Source organism: Hetaerina americana, unplaced genomic scaffold (genome assembly GCF_022747635.1).
Source record: "Hetaerina americana unplaced genomic scaffold, ioHetAmer1.1.p SCAF_10, whole genome shotgun sequence".
Taxonomy (NCBI): domain Eukaryota; kingdom Metazoa; phylum Arthropoda; class Insecta; order Odonata; family Calopterygidae; genus Hetaerina; species Hetaerina americana.
In genome coordinates, this window is record NW_027286070.1 from 68,852,077 (window position 1) to 68,876,184 (window position 24,108).

At 32.8% G+C, this 24,108-nt stretch overlaps 1 protein-coding gene across 11 annotated transcripts in view; it reads right to left on the bottom strand.

Moving 5' to 3' along the window:
- Positions 1–306: 306 nt before the first annotated feature.
- bdl (borderless) overlaps positions 307–24,108 on the bottom strand; it is a 136,094-nt gene continuing 112,292 nt past the window's right edge. For 2 of the 11 annotated variants that reach the window (XM_071598800.1, XM_071598799.1), the window contains exons 12-14: positions 8,773–8,829; positions 1,923–1,999; positions 308–706 (exon numbers count right to left, since the gene is read on the bottom strand). In XM_071598800.1, coding sequence (XP_071454901.1) covers positions 650–706; positions 1,923–1,999; positions 8,773–8,829 — 191 coding nt within the window. In that variant the 3' untranslated portion in view covers positions 308–649. Of the gene's footprint in view, positions 707–1,922; positions 2,000–8,768; positions 8,830–9,964; positions 10,180–14,677; positions 16,096–24,108 lie in introns of those variants that run through there. The other 9 variants (XM_071598810.1, XM_071598807.1, XM_071598804.1 and 6 more) reach the window with 8 other exon arrangements.

Sequence of the window (24,108 nt, forward strand, 5' to 3'; positions counted from 1 at the left end):
TAACTTTTGTATAGCATGTTACATTATAGAAGAGCAGGATTCCTTCTCATATGTAGATAAAACTTACCAGATTGAAACAATATTAGCCGCCTTACACTTATCATTAGAATCCTTCAATTCACCCTGCAAACCAATATCTGAATAAAATCCAGCATCTGCATTTTATTAAATGCTACAGACAAAAGATTTAAATAAGGGTTTCACAATAAAAGTTTGAATGTGCATCATCATTCTACCAGTCCTTCCCTCAATTTCAGGCAAAACAATAAAACAAAAATTTTCAATTGAGAATTTTTAATCTTGTTTATAAAATTTATTTACAAACGCTATTGAACAATTCACAAACAGATTATAAAGTTTAACAATAAGTTAGGCATGTGCCCTAAGTTGCATATTAAGGACATCATTTTGATGGGGAAATTATGAGGGTAAAAGCTAATACATTTATTAATCTTTGACAGGGTCCTAGGATTATTAGCAACAGTTTCAAAAATAATAAATATGCCGCAAATATCTAAATCCACATATTTAGTAACAAAAATCTTAAACATGGCACAAATGTTACACTCTTCATCAACATGAAATCTTGATAACAATATATAAAACACTGAAAACAAATGTCCACCTTTACCATAAAGCCTCATTTCTTTCACATATGTCCATCACTGTAGCAAGACCAAATGCTGCCACCCAAATCATCATTGCACTGAAAAATACAGACATTTTTGTTAACTGATATTATGTACAACAGTTTGTGCAACATTAATGGATTATTTGGATAAACTCTAACCAAATGACTACTCTAGAAATCTTATGTAGCACTTTCTCGGATCTTTGTGAATCAATGGCATTACAGCAAATGAGGGATCATCTCCCCCAAAAAAACACAATTATAAAATGAGGGGGTCCATAAAATAGATTATAAAAAGAAATTTTGAAGTTGAGGAAATAGTTGGATTAATGATGAATGCAGTGAAATCACCCTGCTTTTGAAGGAATAAATCTATATAACCAACAAATGAAGTTGATTGTCATTAGTATAGGAATCATTTTTAATTTTAGATGCCATACCTAAACTCATTAATTAAGAAGCCACTTTTGCAAACTGGATTCTTTGATTTTTCAATTTCATCTTTAGTTATGCCTTAAAATTATGCATTCTGAAAATTATCTTATGGATATTTAGAACTGCAAAGTTGAATACTGTGAAAGTGAAATTATTAAAAATGGGAGAAGCAGGTTCCAAAATTTTATTTCTTCTTTAATGTGCTCAAATCAGGACAAAAAGATAACAATGGTATGGATCATGAGAATTATCACTACCATAACTAGTAGATGGGTATCTACAATCATTTGGTACACATACATAATGGCAGTGAAGGGAGGTATAAAATTTTGCAAAAATGCAAAATTTCATGGCCTTACTCAAAAAAAAACTAATGGATATTCATTATCTGTGGCTACTAATGCTCTGAATTGAAATTCTATATCTAAAGGAACTTAAAATCTGTGATCAGCACCATCTCAGTATGAATATATTTTCAGTGAAGAGTATTTATGCTTCATGATGAGTACAAAAATTGAAGGACTACTATTAATAGCAAAACTTTGATCTGACAAAAGAAAAGAAAAAGTAATTAGATTTGATAAAAATGGCAACAAGGAATAATGTCAATTCAGGGTATTTACGGGTAACTTCACATTCAGAAGGAATCAATTGGAACAGCACCCAGTTTTGCCACATCTATCAGTAATCACTGATCTGCTTCTCCAGTCAAAGGGAACAATTTTGAAATTTGATATTAATTGATGTTTACCAGCCACCCAAATCATCAGTGCACTGAAATATACCGACATTAATCAAAAGGTTCCACAATAGCTGGCCAGAGCATGCACTTCAACTCATCATGAAAGCTACAAACCTCAAAAGGAGTCATAGTTGTGCTAACAGTAGGCTGCTTTATCATGTACAACGGCTCTGCAGTCTTCTTCATTGCGGCTAAATTAAAATAAACATATTTTAATGATTCATAATAAAAATATAGCATTTTAATACATAGTTCTTTTTTGTACACTAAAAAAATATATATTTATGAACTATTATTGAAACAGTTGAATCACAGAAACTAATCATAAAAAACCATTTTTATACATTTTTGTAGGCTTCCTAGAAAATGGTAACTCTTGATTGCTAATGGATATTAATGCAATTATTTTCAAATATATACCTATTAATCCTTCACTTGCTAAAGATATTGAGCAGGCTCTGCCTATTTCTATGAAAATATATTTCACTTCATGTTCAAAGAAAATGTATTCATCCTAATGGTTGGCACAGAAAATCTCTAAATAAAATTTTAAAAATAAAGGGAACAATCTCTGTAATTTTTTTCAATTATCAAAGCCTTTACAAATTAATTCATCTGTCTCCATAATGATTCAAGAGCAAGATTAAACCTTTGGCAATTTATTGTAGCATTGCCTTTGTTTAATATTTGGTTTCATTTAATATGCTGATGAAAGTGGACACATTGAAAACATATTGGGCACAGAGCTCATGCACTGATTCAGGTTGAGTTTGTTCAAGAGCAAAAGTGAAAACACTTAATACAATTGAGAAAAACAACAGAATTTTAGTAAGGAGGAAGGAGAAGAAGAATGATTGCCTAGAGAGCCTCAAACCTTTTAGGTATATCAATAATTTATGACGTCGATGGTACATTAGTTTATTGCATATTACCACATACGCTCTCTGTGACCTGCATAACACTCTTACGTCATAATACGAAAAAATTATATTCCTGGAGATTTTAAGATTTAAGAAGACTTTAAAATTTAGTAAAATAACCAAATGTATTCTGGCATAACTAGACCTCTTGAAGTGCAGGAGCACCTCAGGGAGAATTATAATGTAAAATAAGAAATCCAGTTGAAATGGGTAAGGTACATTTTATCCTAATGCTTTTAAAATTTTATTTAATTAATGCAAATATAACATAGTAATAGCTGATGGGCAATAACACATGGTATGGTTTATATGTTCACACATTCATAGTGAAAAGGTAATGGTAATTCCAAAGGTTTCAAAACAAAATATTACGGTGTGCCAAAATTTACACAGTATGTTTTTAGATGGCCTTGCAGAAGCATGAATCAGTTTTGAGCTTATGATACCCCAGTTGGTAGCCCAATTCTACCCAATGAGGTAGATTGTGGGGCCAGTGACCACCCTCCCTGACCCATATTCAGAGCAATATTCCTGTATTTGCCTCTCATAATATTTCACTGATTTGGTGTCTCCATCACCTCCAGCTCACCACTACAGATTATTCTTCAAGAGATAAATGTTTAGGTATCTAAAATATTTAAAATTGTTTACTAATAAAAAAACCTCCTGCAATCTTGCTTTTCTTACTCTAAAGGTATGAAAAATTCCCTTTGCTGGCAGAAGTAGCAAAATTGTAGAGCAGATTAAATTTTTGAGAAAGCCTTGAACAGTTTCTGAATTATTGTTTCTAAATACAAGTAGAAGTCCCCTCAATTCAAGCTCAAATTGAATTCAGTGTGTCAATTTGCTTATGCAGTTTATCATAATAAATTTTATCCTGGACATTTCCATGTTTAAAGAAGCTGCCCTAGGTGCATCCTTCTTGTTCCCTTCATTATTTACTCGGCTAATTTCATGCCATTAATGAATGATATATTCATCCACAATTTAAATTATTCAGCCCTCTCATTTATATAATAGTTCATCATGGTCTCTGATATATCCATTTTATGTAATAATTTATTTTAGCAATAAACACGAATACTTAAGTTAGGTAAACGGTGTTAACACTTAGGTAAATCAGAAAAGGACATTATAAGAGGAAATTAATAAGGCTATTGACTCAATTTAAACAGTTATAGATATACTCAGAAGTAAACTAAATTTGATAAGATGCAACATACTTCATAATACTTTCTAGTATAATGTGGCCTGGAAAAATATTCATGGCAAGGTCTTATGTTTATGACATGGAATAAAGGGCAGTCCAGGAATAGTCCAGGTTTTAATTTCAGGGATGAATAAGAAGTAAGTGACAAAGGAAGACTACCCCCCAGCAGAAATTATTCATCTGGAGCTTCCAGGAATTTGACAGAATCAGCTGTGATTGGGAAAAATTTCTATTTATCTCTACGGCCCTTTAATATAATAGGGCAGTCCTCTCCTCATGAAACACCTGGGATTACTACAAAACTAAAAAAGGATAATAAATCCATATTATGAGCAATACTCCTTTTGATGCACCATGTAAACCTCTTTTAAAAAGACTTGGTTTATTACCAGTACCCTGCACACACACACACACACATATATATATATATATAGTATATGCTTTCATAGACGTAACACGGAAGTGCCGAATAGTACAATACACAGTAACACATAATATAGAAACACAAAAAAAGAGAACACTCACACGTATTTTCTTGATATTTCGACGGAAACAATCCGTCTTCCTCTGAAGATGTAAAGTAATATATATATATATATATATATATATATATATATATATATATATATATATATATATATATATATATATTCAATCATCTTGTATGTGAAGGGAAATATTTCTCAGCACGGGTCCAACCAAAATTACCATACTCACTGTACAAGCACCTGCAATGGCCTACACCAGCCAATTGTCAGAACACACAATACTGCCCATGGGCCCAGAGCAATGGGCTTCAGGTTATTCAATAAACTTCCCCATGAAATCAAATATGAAACAAAAGTATCTGTTTTCAAGGAAAAGCTATTCAACCTTTTAAGAATTAATATTTTCTATTCTTTAAATGAATTTTTGTTTATATAAATATAAACATAAGGGAGTTGCGGTGGTTCAGGGGTAGAGCATTTGACTACTGACTGGAGGGCCCGGGTTCGATTCCTGGGTAAGCCTCAATGGGCACCTTTAGCTCAAACCAAGCTATGTGATTTTTTGGGTACCAGTTCTTCCTGGGACACCATAACCGGCACAGGGAAAGGAACTGGCCCCCCTACCGTGATGTGTGAATTTCACTTGCTGTATAGGGCTTAGTACTGGGCGAACTCAACCATCACTTACCAAAGCGACCTTTAGTTGATTATTGTGTTTATGGTTTGTATATATATATTTTCATGTACAAAAAATTCAATATATATATATATCATATTTCTTGTAAAGTTGTGAAGTTTAAATCTGGCATGTCCTATATTTGTGTGTGTGAATATGCACCAAATCTCCGTACAAATACATGCATTATTTTCACTTCATGGAAGACCAACATCAAGAGAACAGTTGCAAAAGTAATGAGAGTGTTATGTTAAAATTGCACAAGGTTTTCAAAGAGTCTGGGATACTGACAAAAATTTAAGCAACTCTCTTTTCAGATGCTAGAAAGAGAAAGAATACCAAAAATTTGTCAATAGAACCAGGCAGTCTAGTGGCTCTAAAATAAATGAAAGTGAATTTACATGCAACAATTTCAGAGCGTAAAAATCATTCGCCTTGACTGGGACTCGAACCCAGATCCCTCAATATCCGGTCGAGTGCTTTAGCCACTTAAGCTACCGAGGCGTCCTCTTAAAAGCACTCGACCGGATATTGAGGGATCTGGGTTCGAGTCCCAGTCAAGGCGAATGATTTTTACGCTCTGAAATTGTTGCATTAAAATGCACATTAGCGGATGACTCCGTTAAAAGTTACTGTTGCGGCATCTCCCGCAGTTTCTTTGGAATGTGTGAATTTACATTCTCATATTGAGTATTTTCAGCAGTCTTTTTCATTTTTCTCAATCTATTGCAATTTTAAGAAATTTATACACGCAAGTTCTTGGGCAATTTGTTTCACTTACTTTTTTCTAAGACCCGCTTATTCCTGTTCTATTGCCTGTGTTGTCAAATTATTTTGAATCTTAATTATCAAAAGTTATGCAGTCAAAATCTCAAAGTTTAATAGCTAGCTATTTTTATCAATAAATAATAATATATATATTTCTTGTTAGCCAAAGGTTAATGATATTTATGACAGATATTTAATAAAATATTGATTGTGACTGACTCAATTTCATTTTTCTTTCCTAGCATGTGCCATAATATCCGAGAAGGGCTATTGCTATCACAATTTAGAAAATTGAGAGATTTCATCGTTAAAATTAAAGCTGTAGTGATCATCAATTCCATTGATTTGCATCTAATTGTATGCTTTTATTAAGCATTGTTGATATGCCATTTCACTTTCATGATAGTGTATTATTAAAATTCTTCAGGAAACATTCAATGTCACGGGGGACTTCAGAGTCAGAACAGATGTACAAGAGCATGAATGAGATATTTTCCCATGCCATTAATGTCATTAAAAGAGTGTTACCTCAATTCTAAATATCCAGACTGGAAAGTCAGCCTGGTCAGCATTATACTTAGATTCCTTTACTGACATTGTCTCAGTGTCTTGCATAAAAATAAATCTCAGAGAACCCTGAGACCCACAACTATAATTTGCATCCATTTGTTGGGCAATTAAACTTCTGTAGTTCATATCTTTTTATTACTTTCACTTAATAAACGATTGAATTTTCCAGAGCTTTCCATCCCTAACAATCCTACCACATCTCTACCCTCTTTGAATATCCACTCCATATTCAAATCCTGCCACATAATTCAGATAGAATCTATCAAATATGAAAGAGATTCAAAAAGTTGTTTGAAATTTTATATAGGTTTAAGAAATTTACTCTGAGAGCTTAGACGTGCCATTTTGTAGCCAAATATATGAGGTTTTTCATGAAACAGTCACTTTTCTTCAGGATGACCCCCATTGATGATCCAACAGATATCCCACCTGAACCTTATTCCTTTATAAATTCACTGCAGCATATCCAGCACCACTTATGCAACTGACATGATGATTTGATTGCCAACTTTAGACAGAATTTTAATCTGGAAGGAAGTTTGAAAAAAACCGAACACACAGAAAGAAAATGGCTAGCACTGAATCCAATAAACAAAGTGCCCATGCAATTGAGTCAGATCAATCAACCTGCCAGCCTGGGAAACAACTAATGAGGTAATCTCAGATTTCTTTGTGGTACTGTGGTGGCGATCCATTTGTTGTGGGTCTTCACCTTACCACTGCCATGGGGAAGTTATGAGGAAGATTCTTACCACACTTGGTGCAAAAATCATGTGGAACTGTAGCCACCAATTTCATTTCATTAAACAACACACTGATAGCACACCCAGCACCAAAGAGAAAGCAACCATTTTTCTAGCAGAACTGAACACACACACTACACCCCTTTTGCTGAATTAATTTGTACTACAGCACTGCATGAACATAATCTAACATGTTTAGCTAAAAATCATCAATTACATTAGCTATAATTCCAAATAAAAATATTTAATATATAATGTGACTAGCTATGACTCTGCACTCTGAAAATATTTCTATTTGCCTTCAAAGTTGTCAAACCTTTTTTAAATACCTAATTTATAAAACAATGCATGAAAAACCTCATAATCAAAATAAAAATCCTCATATTCATTTTTAATCTATCTACCACGTAAAATATTCCTCGAAAAGTAAGAAATTATTTTTTATAGAGAAGGGCAGGCCTCAAATTGCATTTAAATATTATTTTTAGACTACTGATGTGCAATATGTTACTGATGAACTATCTGCTCCTACCTACTAGCAACTACTTAACCATTCTTTAATCAATTTGTTCAGCTCTACCAGGAGCAAATGTCTAAGGAATATGCTATGATAAAAAAATAAGGTTGTTACTAAAAGTGTTATTTCTAATATAATAATAAGATGTTACTCAAATATATTTATATTAAATCAGATTGATAAAAAAGTTTCATCCCTAAAATTTTTTCAAGATCCCTGTTTTCCAACATTACATGTACTTCATTTTGAACAAATTTTACCTTGAGTGTATAATCGGAGATTAAATACGTAGATGCATGATTGGCAGCTATATGTACATTGCATAGTATTCCTCATATTCATTTTTAATCTATCTACCACGTAAAACGTAGAATATTCTTTGTGACGCATGGAAGAATTTCTCAAACCTAGAAAATTAATATTCAGCTTTCCGTTCATAATATCTCATTTTAAATAGAAATTCATTCTCTAATGAGTCATATAATACCACACTCTTTAAAATGTTTCAGCATCATTCAAGAGTGAAGGCGCAAGAATTTCGAGAAAAATAGTAATATGAATTACCTGAAGTGTAAATAAATAAAATTCATATGTGAAAACGTAGCATTTCATCTAAGTTTCTCTATATTTCTAATTTTGCTCTATTTTTCAATCCTATTTGGTAGTGAAATAGTATATCTGTAAAAATAATTTTCAAAATGATTTCACTCATTTGCTGACAGCATGGTTGTTGTGAGAGTGTGTTCATTGCACAAATGGTTGTAACAACCTGCACTGAAAACACGTATTTCAAGCAGACATTGCTGGGATGCAAAGTCAGTCACAGACAAGATAATAAGTGCATATAAGCACTTTGTGTAGTATTATTGCATGAAAGTCACTATTCAGTCATGGTACCAAATGAGGCTTACTACTTCAAGATGAAAACCTGAAATTGCCTTAATAGGAATCCAAAGAACGCATACATTATTAATGCAATCAGAGAAGTCACGAGTGTAGCTTATTTCATCTATTTACTTAAATCTTAAATGCACACAAAAAGTGAGTCAGGATAAAATCTATACTCACTCACGGGGTATTCCAATTGTGCAGCCTCCATGCCCTTGGCGACCTACCAACATATTGTAAACTGAAAATTAACAAGGTTAAATTTCAAAGACAGAAAATGAGAGGCCCAATATATTATACCTACCGTATTTCCTGCCTTTTGAAACACTGTGCGTTAGTAAAACAATTAAGCCCGTGCATTAGATGATATTTATTATTTCTCAATTCATACCCATGAAATTCGATTTGTTTGAGATAATTATGAATTTATACCTAAAAAATGAGTTATGAGTGAAATCCTTTGTTTGTCAAGAAGGTATTGTCATTTAGTAACTAAATTATCAAGAAATAATGATTGTTCTTGAAGTGGTGCACAACAGGAATAATGGATGTTGTCTATCCTGCTGAGGGAGATCATGGAAAATAGTGAATCAAAGATGACAGAAAATACAGCAGGAAGTTATTCTGAAGTTCTAACAATTTGTTTTTGGGCCTCTTCTTTAAAACCCTTTTTGATGCATAACATAAATGGAAATATAACTTCTCACGAGTACATTAAATGTCACACTGCTGTAATACACCATTACCAATAATTTTTTTGTATCAAAAATGAAGAAATTTTAAAGTCACTGTATTCTGGTTCATAAATACACAGTCTATGACATGAACCTTTTGAAATCATAAATGTTAAAAAAGTTGTAAAAACATCTAACACTTATGTTCATGGAGAAAATTAAAGAAGGAACTATACTAAGTTCAAATATCTCTAATTTTATTTCAATAGGCATTATCTTAAATGATTCATAAATAGATATTTCATCTATACATTTATCTGCTCTGTTGTGGAATTTCTTTGGATAGATTGTTCTAAATTTCAGTGGAATAGTGAGAGCTTGTAATGTTGGTCTTCACCTTTGGTCATATTGAATTGATTCCTAAACAGTATTTACTTCAGTGCATGTGAATGTAATAGTATCCTTCATTTTTATGTATTGATATAAATTAATACGTATTGTATCATGTATCTTCAAACCATGAGCACTTTGGCTATGAAAAGGTAGGTATGTAAATGAAATGAATGACCACATTCACTCAAATTCTCAAATATGACTTTTTAGTCACATTTTCTTCAGTAGGTAAAAAGTACCTTGTTTATTTTTAATATAAAATTTCATTATTTTATATGTAATTGTAATAATGTTAGTTACTACTTGCAATTTGATTTTTATGGAAATTTTATTGATGGTCTTGTTTACAAAAATATTTTATTAGGGATTTATGTACATGGGACTCTTATGAAATGTTAACACACGCTGCTGTACAAAAGCAACTGGAGTATTTTTAAATAATGTGATTACATTCTTCTAGGAGTGTCTCAAGTTTTGAAGCCACGCCGCTACATAAGATGCCCGAGACTTTCCAACCACTGGTACTGTAAATAATTGATATAAAAGCTCTCAATCATGAATTAATTATACGTCTGGAAGATACGAAGCAAGCTTGAGAGTAATGGTAATGACATTGCCATTGTTTTTGAGATATTTTTATTTCCATAATATCTAAGGTTTATTGATCTGGATTTTGTGATGACATTTTTTAATGTGATATTGTTGGAAAATTATAGTTTAACATGGGAAACTCAGAATGAGATAAAGTTATGCCTTTTAATTCTTTGTTAAGCCATAAAACTGGAATGCTAGAACATAAAATAATAATGTGCATTGTTAAAACAGCATGTATTAATATGGGTACCTACTTTCTTTGAAACTCAATGATTAAATCTTTTAGGATCTTTATTAAATGAGACCATTGATATTATGCTGAAGCTTTTAAAAACTGGTGCATGCATCCATTTGATAATTTGAAGCGATTAAACTTTTTTTATATTGTGAAATAAGTATTCTTAACTTTTTATTTAATGGTTAAACATAAGAGGATTAAACTTTATTTCTATTAAAAGAGGTATTTAACCAAGTTGACAGTTTTCCATTAACTATTTATCAGCATAAAATCGCAATAGTCAATATTGAATTTAGTCACTGAATACCCATATAAATAATTACTTCCATTTCTTTTATTCTACCAAAGTAGTTAAATGATTAAGGTAATGATCCAGATGTAAAATTTTTAAGTCTTCTGATCCTTTGAGCCTACCTAAAAGAGACATCAAGGATATCATTAATGAAACTTATGACTCGAGAGAATTAAGTCAATGGACATACATGTACCTAAATACCCAGCTAGCATAAAAGAAGCTTTCACTAAAAGTATTTGGGTAGCATAATGAAGGACCAGCTCCCTCCTGTAGCCATGATATGGGCAAGTTGAAAGTAAAGGTGGGGATAGAGGAGATTTCGAAAAAACTCCAATCCAGCTTTTCTCGTGTAGGAGATTTTTGTTTCATGCAGTAAAATGTTTTTTAAAATTTTCTGGTCAGTGTGAATTCTAATTTTGGGAAAGCACTGCTGTAACTAATGTGGTGCTAGGTATTCCATCATTACTTAACAATTGGTTTTCAGTTTAATATGAAATTCTTTATTGTATACTTGATAAGTTTTATTATTTTTTCAGTAATCCCAATATAAGGTTACCAAACTTTGATGTGCTGAAATGAGGACACAGAGGGAAGGTGGGTATAGGATGACTTCAAAAATAAAATTTTCGTCAAACTTATAGTAAATATTATATGTTGTCTACAGTTGATTTGCAATTTTTTAAAATAATTTTATGAACAAAATATAACTACAAGCAAATACTGGAAATAATATATTTCATGTTACATAAAAAGAAAAATTAACAGAAAAAGAAATGAGTATGCGATCTAGGTATTCTAAGTAGGTTTATAGTGCGTTTCACTATGAGGACCACTACCTGACTCTAATCAGTATTTGAATAACATCACCAGAAATATATTAATTTTATTTCAAATTGACATATTGCATACATCTATGTAAATTTTTGAACTATTTGTGGATGATTTGCACTCTAATATTGAGGATGTCGCCCTACAAAAATGAGGATTTGTGGCAGTGCAAAAGAAGTATTCAAGGGATTCAAAAATTAAATTCCTACGGCTGGGACTCATGGAAACCCTGTCTTTTTTACAACTACAACTTTTCAGCTACTACAATATGTACCAATAAAACTTTTTAAAAATTATTTTCCCTTAATTTTTAATAGTATCGCATCATTACTCTATTACAGTGATTTTCACAACCATGCCTGTAATTACTCATACTAAAATGCAACTCTTTTCTTCGAGAATTGAGGACATGACCACTTTAAAGCTAATTTTATTATTATGTTTTTTATTATTGAGCCAAGAGACTCAATGACAAGGTATGTGTAAGATACACTGCCTTCTAATTTAAGTTGAAAATATGATTCCTCATATTATAACACCCAATTTTAAACATTATTAATGAAAGAAAGGATTTTTTTAAATTAATTAGAAGAAACGTTCAGACATAAAAGAAAAAAATATACGTCTAAAATTGTGACACAAAAGTATTTGTACGGTCTGATACATTCATTGCTTTAGGATAAGCCACCTAACTCTCCAAACTTCTGCCAATAATTATTACATTAATTTTTTTAAATTCTACAATCATGAGGTTTGGTTTAGGCTGAGTTAATATCAATACATATGTATATTTCATTCATATATTTCAATGATCAAAGAGGTATGGGAAGAATTGGTGGTAAAATCAAATTTGGTGAGGAATGCATAAAATCAGTTAGGTTTGCTGATGACCAAGCTTTAGTTTGTCAGTCAGCCAAGGGGTTGCAAGTATTGCTGAGAAAATTGGAAATTCAGTGCAACAGGTATGGAATGAGAAACAATATTAATAAAGCAAAGGTTATGTGATTTTCTAGAAAGAAAAAGGCTAAGCTAAACATAAAAAATAGGAGGGCAAAAACTGGAGCAGGTAGAACAGTTAACGTATCTCGGAAGTGTTTTGGACCAACACAGTCAAAGTAGTAGGGATGTAAGGAGAAGAGTTGCACTAGGCAAAGAGGCTTTCACAAGGAGGAGGGAGTTGATGACAGGGACTTTGAGTAAGGATATTAAGACAAGACTCGTAAAAACTTTGATATGGAGCGTAGCTATGTACAGCGCAGAAACGTGGTCATTGAAGCAGGAGGATAGACGTAGACTGGAGGCTTTTGAAATGTGGGTGTGGAGAAGAATGGAGAAGGTGAAATGGACGGAGAAGAAAACAAACGAGGAAGTATTTGGTATGGTGGGCGAAGACAGGGGTTTGCTGGGAGCAATCCTATGGAGGCAGGAAAAGTGGCTGAAGGGTGTATTGACTAGCAGCGGGATGTTGAAGACTGTAATTGAGGGGAGAATGTTAGGCAAACGAGGAAAGGGCAGGAACAGGATAGGGATGTTGGATGGGATGAAGGGAGGAAGATAGTACGTAGAGATGAAGAGGGACCTGATTTAGAGCAGGTTGCTGGATTAGGTGTTTTGTTATGAGTCACAAAATATTTATTTGGTAGTTGTGTCCATCCAAAAACCTACCTTAACTGGTAGATTACCTTATAATAATAATATTTCATATATATGTATTTGATTTATAAATTTTGGTGAAGAGGTATATCAGTACTTATTAATAATTGAACCACTGTGGCTGCAAAAGTTTTCACTCAACAAATGATTTTGATTTCAGATTAAAGTACTTCATCATCACACTGCTGACTATTACCGACATATTAGTCAAGTTGTTAACACTATTCCCTACAGATAAGCTATCCTTCAATGAATGAAACTTTCATCTTTCCCCATCAATAATTCATGTAATTTAGTAGTAATAATCTTTTGTGCTAGCTGGGATTCCTTAATAGTAAGCATCTCCTGCATCTTCCTTGTGACCTGGAAAACAATTATTTAAAAGAAATATTTGATAGTAATTTCACCTGCTGTATATAACGAAGTTAATATTGCTCACCCTGATTTGGAAATAAGAAAAATTATCAGTTTGCAAGAGCATGAAGAAAGTTACTGTAAGATGGTGACCATGATTAAAGAAAGCATAAAAATCGACATTATAAGTGTTTATTTCAGGAGCATTCCAATAAAATGTCATGCTAATCAAATTAGCATCCATGCATTCACAAAACTCTTTCTAGAACACAACACCCAAACCACTATAAATTCAAATTATTAATGAAATTTAAGTAAATTTATGTATTTATGTTTCTGTATTGAGATCAAGCCTATACAATATAAAATGAAAACTAATTAGTAAGAAACTTGAGACTCTGTAAGAGAAAGCTAACAAGCAAAAAGAAGATCTCATCACAAGAATCTTGTGAGTTTGGTAATTACTTTTTATGGTTCCTCTTCAATTAATTCAAGCATGCTCTCAATTGTTCAAATCTACAAAAGGCACAGCTATAAATTTTTAATCAAATATTAGAGTATGAAATGAAAAATATTTTGCCAAGGAATTATTTTGGGTCAGATTGAAGGAACAGATGACTAGCCAGATAAAAAGCTTGTTCGCACATATTAATGAGAACAAAACTACACTTACCATGCAAGCATTTCTGCTAGTTACAGCAAATAGCTGGATATAAATGCACAATCTTAATTCTTCTACCAAGCACTACAAGTCAAAACATACATTGCGATACTTAAAATAACACAATTTTATCATGCAAGCTTCTCTGTAGTAAATTGGTGCACATGGCATTTATCAGTCAACTACTTATCTGATAAGCAGTTTATCTTGTAACATTCTGATCACTTCTCCTCATATGCATTGCTTGTTAGACATTAAATGATGCACCTAGGATTGCCACATACTCTTTACAAAATGTAGAGTGAATATGTTGCGGTGTCTGTATGACAGCAGTACCTTGATTTGACATTGTAAGTTTAATCACAATATAAAATGTTGGTCAACAGTAATCCCTTTGACTCATTTATTGCAAAACTGTTTTTATACAAATATACAAACTAAGTAAAAGACGTAAACTGAATTTCATTTGTCATTTGCCTAAAGAATGCAATGATCAAATTTATGTTTGACATGCATACATCAATTCACCCCTTTCACGAAGATGACTTAACATGTACTTCAAATAAAATGAAAAGTTTTGATGAAGTAACCTATGAACTTGGTTTTGAAAGGCACACACAAGCAAACATCAACTATATCAAATTTTAAATAATGTATGACATCATCAGAGATAGAACTACCAAAACATTTCATTATTACCTTATTTTTTGAGGCAGAACATTAGCCTTCATATTAAATTATTTTTTTGTTTTTTCTTGCTGCTCTAAAGGAACCTTGGAACCAAGCTCCAAAAGCATAGATTGAACTAGAATATGAATCTAAAACAACACAACATCAGGGAATTAAATGCTGCACACTATTTAACTGATATAATGCATAGTATTTCATCCCTTTCTTGCTGTATTATGAGCAATTTATTAAGAATCAAACATCCAAATTATTTGTTATTATTCATATGAGAAATATTTCACCATCCTCCCAAACATCTATCAAAGACTATTTTTCATGGTATAAAATGCCAAAAGAAGGAAAAAAATAAATTAATACTAGAATTATTGGTGACAGGACTTGAGAATTAATGCAATCTTTTTATAATGCATCATATTGCACTCATGCAAACTTTGATCGCAGAGAGAATTATGTATTTTGATTTATCCAATTACTGCTCTGATTTGAGTACATATAATTGTTAATTTTTTTGAGCTCACATACATTAAAATACATTAAAGGAGATTGAGGTAGATATTTCACCACTCCATAAAAATAGAGCTAAAAAAATTTAATTACCTAGAATAACTATTTCCTGCCTCGATGGGCAAAGTCAATGATTAGTTATTGACTGCCTTCTTGATAATGTATCCAAATACAATACAAAAATTCTTATTTCATCCATAGTCACACTTAGCACTATAAATTAACATCTAATAGAAGTATGAACAAAGGTATAGCCATGGAATGAATGATACCACACCTTACCTCACATCACACATCAACTGTCCTCAAATTCCATTAGGAAGTAAGCTGCTTCAAAAGAACAGACCTCCAAATGGTGCTTATAATTTGGTACAGCCTATAAGTGTAATAGGAGGATGATTACATGTGCATCCTCTAACACTTAAAATTGTACCTACATTCAAAATTAAAACTTGACAATGGCTTCAAGCTTGGCTGTGTCTTTGTAAAGCAACTTTGGCTGGAAGTGCAATATTAAAAAGGTCTTCAAGAAATTCTGTATTGGTTAATTTTTCACAACACACTGAGGTGGTAGAAATGTTGGCATAGTTGAATTCCTCTCACCCAGAACCCTCAGGACCTGGCTGGTACCAAATTACAGAAAATTCTAAATTAGAGATGCTTAATAAAAAGTACACTTGCAGAATCATCACAACATTGAGAGAGACATGGAGAGCAAATATGAAATTATAAGTGAACACATTCATGGAAATTTACAAGAAAAGAATCAGAGACCACTTTACTGCTTTTATGGCATGGTCTATATTATTAACTCCGGTTTATTTTCAGGGTGGCCAGTTACTAGACAGATTATCATTCCAATATTACAACATTTTAAAAAATTCCTTTTACAAGGCTTTTCGTGCCACTGTGTTTGCTAACAAATTTTCTGAATTCAATCCATGAATGTTGCTAACAGTTTTGTTGTCCAACATTTCACCTGAAAAAAAATCTCATCAAATGCTAACTGTATTATAGCACTTTGTTTGTGCATCTGAACACTAATATTCAAGAAATACAAATTCATGTATGACTAATAACTTATCCTTTTACAGCTTTGATACATAGTCATTGTCCTACTGCTAGAAAGCAATATTTCCACAAGGATTCACCATTGAAAACAAAATAAAAATACAAGAGTTTAAAATGATTTGCAATAGTAAAGAACGATTCTATTACTACTTCATGATACAGAATATCAGTAGGCCAATAATTTAGTGGAAAAAATCCCTCTTCCTATGGAGCATTTTGTCTATTGAGGTGTTCTCCCTCCAAGAAGTGCACAATGATTTCAACAGTTGCAATGTTGTATGAGGAAAAATATTTCAAGACTGACTGCCTTAATCGGTAATTAATGAATAAAACAAAAATAACTCCCTTCAAATATTTTTCACTAAATTAGGAACTTCTGAAGCATACCTTCACAGTAACAATTATCACATGTCCTTGTGGTATCTCGCAAGGTAAGATTTATTTTTTACAATTGTGACTTCAGGTATTGTTGGTATTATAAATATGTAAAATAGTAACTTAAATGTTCAGGAGTTAGGATATCTTCCCTTCTCTATCTCACTTTAAATCTTTGATTTTATTTATGGCATTGGTTTATTATCATTTCAATTAAGGGGTATACTTTACACTGTGTCAGTCACTAGGGAAGTTATCCACATTAACTTGCCCCAAAATTTACCTGAATAGACAATGATAAACAATATGAGCTTAGCCTACAAGCTGCCACAAGGATTTGTTACTTCAAAGGTAAATTCCCTCCTTGCAGTCTTGCCAAACTTATAAGAGTATGAAAGTATATTGAAGCATGCTTTCTTTCTTCTACTCAGTCTGACCCTTGATAGTGCTTAGCATTCTCTAGAGCTGAAAAAGCCATACCTCCATCAGCAATGGATATTCTCTTGGAGGAAGTTTTGGTTGTAACCTTATTTAGTGAGGAAAAGGAAAAACCAAGACAGTGGCGAAGAAAATTCTGAATCCATGCTATTCCCAAATATATATTATCAAAGGAGAGTTTGTCACGCACTTTACGCTATAAAGATTTTTATAGTGAAGAGTATCATTTTAAATGTATGCTCTATTGAGTATCCCTGGAAAATTATTTTTAAGTCATTGTTTGATACCCCAGTGGGCCACATAAAAAAAATTGAACACTAAAGTTTTTTCTATCAATATCAGCTACTAAAATGATAGCTGTATTTTTGTAAGTAATTTCTTTTCATATGACCTTTAGGCATAAACCATAATTAGCATTCATGAAATACAATGTAATTGTTTATGTACATTTAGTAATATTCAGCGTGCTTAGGAACTCATGTACATGTAATGGATTCATATTTGTATATTTAAGGTGCATTATGGCTCTTCTCCTGCTTCACTTTAATTTTGTTTTAAGTTACTGTGTCAAAAACATCTTCTCTCTTCAATTTGCAGAGGCTGATGCTAGGATGAGTAAGCATAGTTCAAGCCAAGCTTCAAAAAAATAGCCAGGGATTTCCAGTTTTTCACTCTCCAGATACTTACTAAGAACATCTGAGAAGGCTCTGACTGGAAATTCCCTATTCCTCCACAGTTTAAACTTCCATAAAAACTGTTTAAATAAGCCTTGTCATTTAGCTCCTCAGTTTCAATGGCATAATATCTTCTCGTACATGCTCTTCAGTACATCCTTAACAAGGCTGCTTTGCTGTTGTCTATCTTTAAATAAATGGTAAAAGTAAATTCATCTGCTATTTTAACTTCCTAGAATTCCTTTTTGCAGCAGAATCACTACTTTGGGTTCATGATCCTAGTTCCACTGTGTTCATAAACTGATCCCTTAATTTATTCAACAAATTTTAATGTTGCTCTGAGAGTGAACATCGGTGTTGAATTTTATTTTAGTGGTATCTTAATCCCTACTTGAGGTGCTTTGTGGAGTGCACTTTGAGTGAGCAGGATCAGATGGGACATTAAGCTGCGGGCCCCTTGGTGCCTTTCATAAAGAGTAGGCTAATGCTGATGCTGGGTTTCTCTCAATCCTTCATCCTTTCCTATCCATCCCCTATATTGCAAATGACCTCAGCTGTCAGTCGCCTCCCCTAAATACTACTACTCTGAGAGTGAAGCGAGTAAAATAATAGTAACACGAAAAACTAAAAGTGTTTATAGTTCAAAAAATTTAATCATATTTCCAAATATTGGAAAACTTATAGAAACGAGGAGAGAAATTAATCCAGGAAGTGTATCTTGTGCATTCATTTATTACTGAGGTTTCAGCAAAATTAAAGATTTAACATGTGTACAGTGTAGTTTAATTTCAGCTCAAACTTGTATATACGGTGCTCCTAGGGAGGAATAATTGTCTTGAACAGAGGCTTACCTGAAACTGAGCATGTGGTATCACTTACAATTTTTGGTTCTCTATGTGTTCTCTCAAACCCTATTTACAAATTTCATACCCAAAATTACAAGATAATGAAGACCATAAGAGATTGACAAGTTTCATCACTCCTAAGCAAGAAGTGTATCAGAAAATGCTTTCGGGAACCTGACACAAATATTCAGGATTTTTCAGAGACAGTTCATAGTACAAAGGTGGATTCCTGAAAGCATTGCGAAATTGATTCAGCAGCTTGCTGCCTACATAACTATGTAAGGGATGGTAGAGATCGGTTGACCCATCCTTGGAGCTAACTAGCAAGCTAGGCGAATGTGCCAAAGACTGACATGTAACATTACGGGGGAGGGAAATGGAAATATTGCTCTTCAAAAGAAGGGTATTTGGAGTAGTAGACGAATGTAATTGTTAGTGGCTGACACAAAGTAAAAAAATAATAAGGTAAAACTGAATAAATTACCTAAAAACTAACTAAAAGTTATTGTATCAATAAGAAAATGATTCCTTTCCCAAGTTTCTAGATCTATAGTGCTAAATTAAAACCATTCATATATAATTTGTCATACCTGATACTTCTATTTGATGCATTTCCTTCCGATTAATCATTTTTTCACTGTGATGATACAGTTCTTGATATTCAACCGCAAGGACAACAAATTGTTTTTCATCAAACACTTCCCCTTCAACTCATGTAAAAAGTCAGTGAGAAAGTGTTGAATTTGTCCTCCCTCGGAATTTGTTCACCCGAGACAAATGTTGGAGACTGATGAAAGAATATGAATTTCTTGAGAATGTACATGTTGGTTCACATCGATCGGAGGGGAATAGCAGCAAACAACACGGAGTAGAAAAGGGCTCCTGACCAAGCTTCTTATTTGGATCTTCAGTGCCTTTGAGTGATTACACTAGGTAAGGCAGGTCTTATTTAACATTACTTCGGTGAATAAAAAATACTTACCCATGCTTCTGATTATTTTTCACCCTTCAAAAAGTATATCTTGATGTTTAGACTCCTCTCAAATGATACAATAAAATATTACCGTATTTTCCTATCGATGACCTTATGAATAATGCACTCCCAGAACTTTGTAATTATTATGAATTTGTATAGATGCCGCGCGCCCAGGGATTCATAGTTATCTTGAATGTGTATAGATGCCGCACATTTAAATATATATATATATATATATATATATATATATATATATATATACAACTATATATATATATATATATATATACAACACTTATATATATATATATACAACTATATATATATATATATATACAACACTTATATATATATATACAACTATATATATATATATATATATATATATATATATATATATATATATATATATATATGCGTGTGAAAATAAAATATAGTGTGTGTAAAAATGCATCTGTTGGGATTTTTTCAATTTTCATAACATATCGCGCATCGTCATTTTTGCAATCATTTGAACATTTTTGCATAGATAACGCACGCGTTACCGATGGGAAAATATGGTAATTAATTTCCAAAGTGAAACAAATTCCAAAGTTCATCACCTGAACCTGAAAGAAATACTGCCTAAGGCATTAACATTTTTGGCCTAACTGACTGACCTGGCCTAACTTTTGGCCTGACTGACCATGCAGTATTTATGTGTTAAACACAACATTCTCTGAACTACTAAGTTTTTCTGTTCGATTTCCGGATTTCCCCATTTTTTAAAAATTCAATTGTCTATTACTGGCCACCCCAATATATTAGGCAAGGAATTTTTATAAAATAAGGCTTGGACTGATAAAAAACAGAAATTCAGCTGCTGTCGTAATTATTAAGCACAATCCAGCACATCCTCAGTAATCCAACACATACCTGACACATTTCTTTACAGAATGGACATGAATTTCTAGTGTTTTAAATTTGAAACTGTGACAGCTGATGGTGAAATAAATGCATTCATGCACACATTTTGGAATGAAGGACCCAAAATAAGTTATTACTTATATATAAACTAGCTTTCTACACTTTTGATACATTCCATGGTAACACAAATAACCTATATCCCATTGTGGGAAAAGCATCTTATTACATTTTTGAATAAATCTGTCATTACTTCAATCACTAGAATCAAAGGTAACTTTTGGAAATTATAAAATGCTGGCAAAATAATTTCAGATTATTCATTTCCACTAGCATATATTTCCACGACCTGGTTTCAAAGCCACAATGGTATCAACACACCTGATGATGTTTTTGGAGTTTTGAAACCAGGCCATGAAAATAAATTTTATCAGTGTGGATGACTTCATAGTATTCCCTCCCAGATATACACTTGTGCCAATGCTTTCTCTTATCCTTGAAGGAATTCTGATGAGCACTTTTTGGTATAGCCTTGAGCTCTTCCAGCAATGTAATCTCTATCTCCTCAATCATTGCAAAACTCCATCCTTTCATAGGTCTCTTCAGTTTCGGGAACAGAAAAACATCAAAGGTGTTGTTTTTTGGCAAAAAATCTCTCACAAGCAAAGATGAGTGAGGAGGTGCAAAATCGTGATGCAAAAGCCATGAATTTTTCCACAATTCCGGACGTTTTTTTCGCATTGTTTCTCGCAAACGGCACATTACATCAAGGTTATATTCCCTATTGATCGTACGACCTTGAGGTAAGAACTTCTGATGCACTACACCATGGTAATTGAAGATAACAGTGAGCAAAACCTTGACATTTGATCAAACTTGGCATGCTTTTTTCGGTCTTGGTTCTCCTCGGTTCTTCCATGGCGACGATTGGGCTTTGGTTTCGACGTCATAATCATATACCTATGATTCGTCTCCAGTTATAATCCTTTTGAGCAAATCAGGATCATCATTGATGTCATTGAACAGTTCCTGAGTGATGCTCATGCGACAGTTCTTCTGGTCAGAACTAAGCAGTTTCGGAACGACCTTCGCTGACACACGTCTCATGCCCAAAACATCCAAAAAAATTTCATGGCATGAGCCAACCGATATGCCAACATCCTCAGCAACTTCTCCAACAGTGATTTGATGGTTTTTCAAAACAATTTCCTTCACTGCTTCAACCTTTTCATCTGTTGTTGATGTGCTGGGGTGTCCAGAGCAAGGTTTGTCATTGGCACCATCTCAGCCCTCTTGGAAGAGCTTGTAACACTTAAAAACATTTTTTTACTCAGATCAGACTCACCCTGGCCACTAATAACATTCCAAGTGTTTTGGAGCACTTAATTCCATTTTTTATGCAAAATTTGATGCAAATTCTTGGATCAATTTTTTTATAACAGAAAATTGCCGAGCACACCCAAACAACATCGGTCAATAAAAAAGTAAATATGTTCCTCATATCAAATAATTGCCTTAAGCCAAAATTTTTAAGATTTTTTCCTGACTTAGTCAAATTATTCATGTGCATCATTCATCACTATCATCAGAAGTGTGAGCCAACATATGGAATCATATGCAGAAGAGTGCTCAATAAAAAGTTATATTTATGCATTTATATGATATTCTTAAAAATATCAGTCGGTTAACAGGAGGAAAGTTTTGTTGCAATTCATTTCCACCACCTTAAAGCTCTGGTTTGGATTAAACGAATTCATTAGTACTTGAAAGGATCTGATGATGAAGGTAAAAATAAACTAAGGATTAGAGCTCAAAACATTAGCTTGCTGAAAGAGCATCTCTCAGTCCAATACATTAAGTGATGAAGGGAACATAATGAAACAAACTGTGATAAAAATGAAATAGATATATAATGCATTAAGTTTGCCATTAAATTTAAAAGCATGTTTAGTTAAGGAATGGGCACTATACTTGCAAACCTTTGCAGCTCTTGGTATAAGGAATAATGCCACGAAAAAAATAAAATCTATGAAAAAAGGCCAGAGTGTGTGGGACACACTATGTGAATGAATGACAGTCTAGAAGTGCCCATGAGAAATTTCACAACCTTCAAGGTTGTATAGTGTGTGCTTGACACCTCATACCACACAGCTTTAGAAAAAACATTTAAACTCAAATAAATGTGTCTAAATTATAACTGTGCTCTATGAGAGGAAATTTATTTGAAAGTTTGAAAACTAAGATACTAAAGGAGAAATACATTTAAGACTGAAGTAAAGGAAAAGGGTAACCAAAGATACAGCTGGGATATCTGATACACCAAGAACAAGTACTCCTGGGTTAATTGATTGGCTGGTTCATTTAATGAAGGAACTCATTGAGGCTTTGACACTCAATAAACTGGAAGGGCAATTTAAGTATGACTTTTTTATTCAGACTAGGGAAATTTAAAATAGTAGCACGTATTTCAATGTTGTCTCAACAAAACACAACTAAGTGTGATTTGTTTTCTAAAAGTTACCTCATGCTATGCTTTTACTTTAATCTAACTCCACTATTCACTATTTCAACTGTTGTGATGATTGTGCCCCTTTTTGTATTGTTTGCCATGGAATGGAAAAAATGGCAAGCTATTAATCCTGATTGAAGTGGGATTATTGCTAAACATCTTCAGAACATCACTATTTTACCCATTTGCCCGCTGAATGAATATACATAAAAAATGGCATTAAATCATTCAGTCTAGTGCATTCAAAAACTGCCAAAGAATGAGAAAGCTTCCTATATTTCCCCCTCTCCACGAGAATTCTTTGAAATTTACCTTTTCTCCATAATTTCTTTAACTCTGGTAGCCTCCCTGGGAATAAGGTATAATAAATATTTTGTTTGTATAAATATGCCATAATGGCTAGTCATATATAATTCTTCAGACTCGTCACTCTCTTTACTTAATCCATGCCATACATTGATAAACCCTTTATCCATGAACATAATGGCTACACAGCTACTTTATTTTTAATGTTTTCTTCATTTGATACTCTTTATAAAATAAAGGTAAGTGACTTGTATCAAATTTCATGGATATCTGAACTCTATTTGTCCATCTGAATATTGCTCATTGAATGAAATTTTCACGATCAATTATATTGAATACATGTATCTGCGATGATAGGGTTAAATTAAGCACAAGTAAACATGATGCACTACATATAATTTCAAATTTGCAGATGCACAATTCTATAAACATTTCCTCTATCACATGCATGCTGTTTTGGTTGTTCTACTACTCTAAAGTATTTGGGATCAATTCAAAAAAAGAGATTTGCTAAAAGCTAATTGCAAAGTTTGATCACT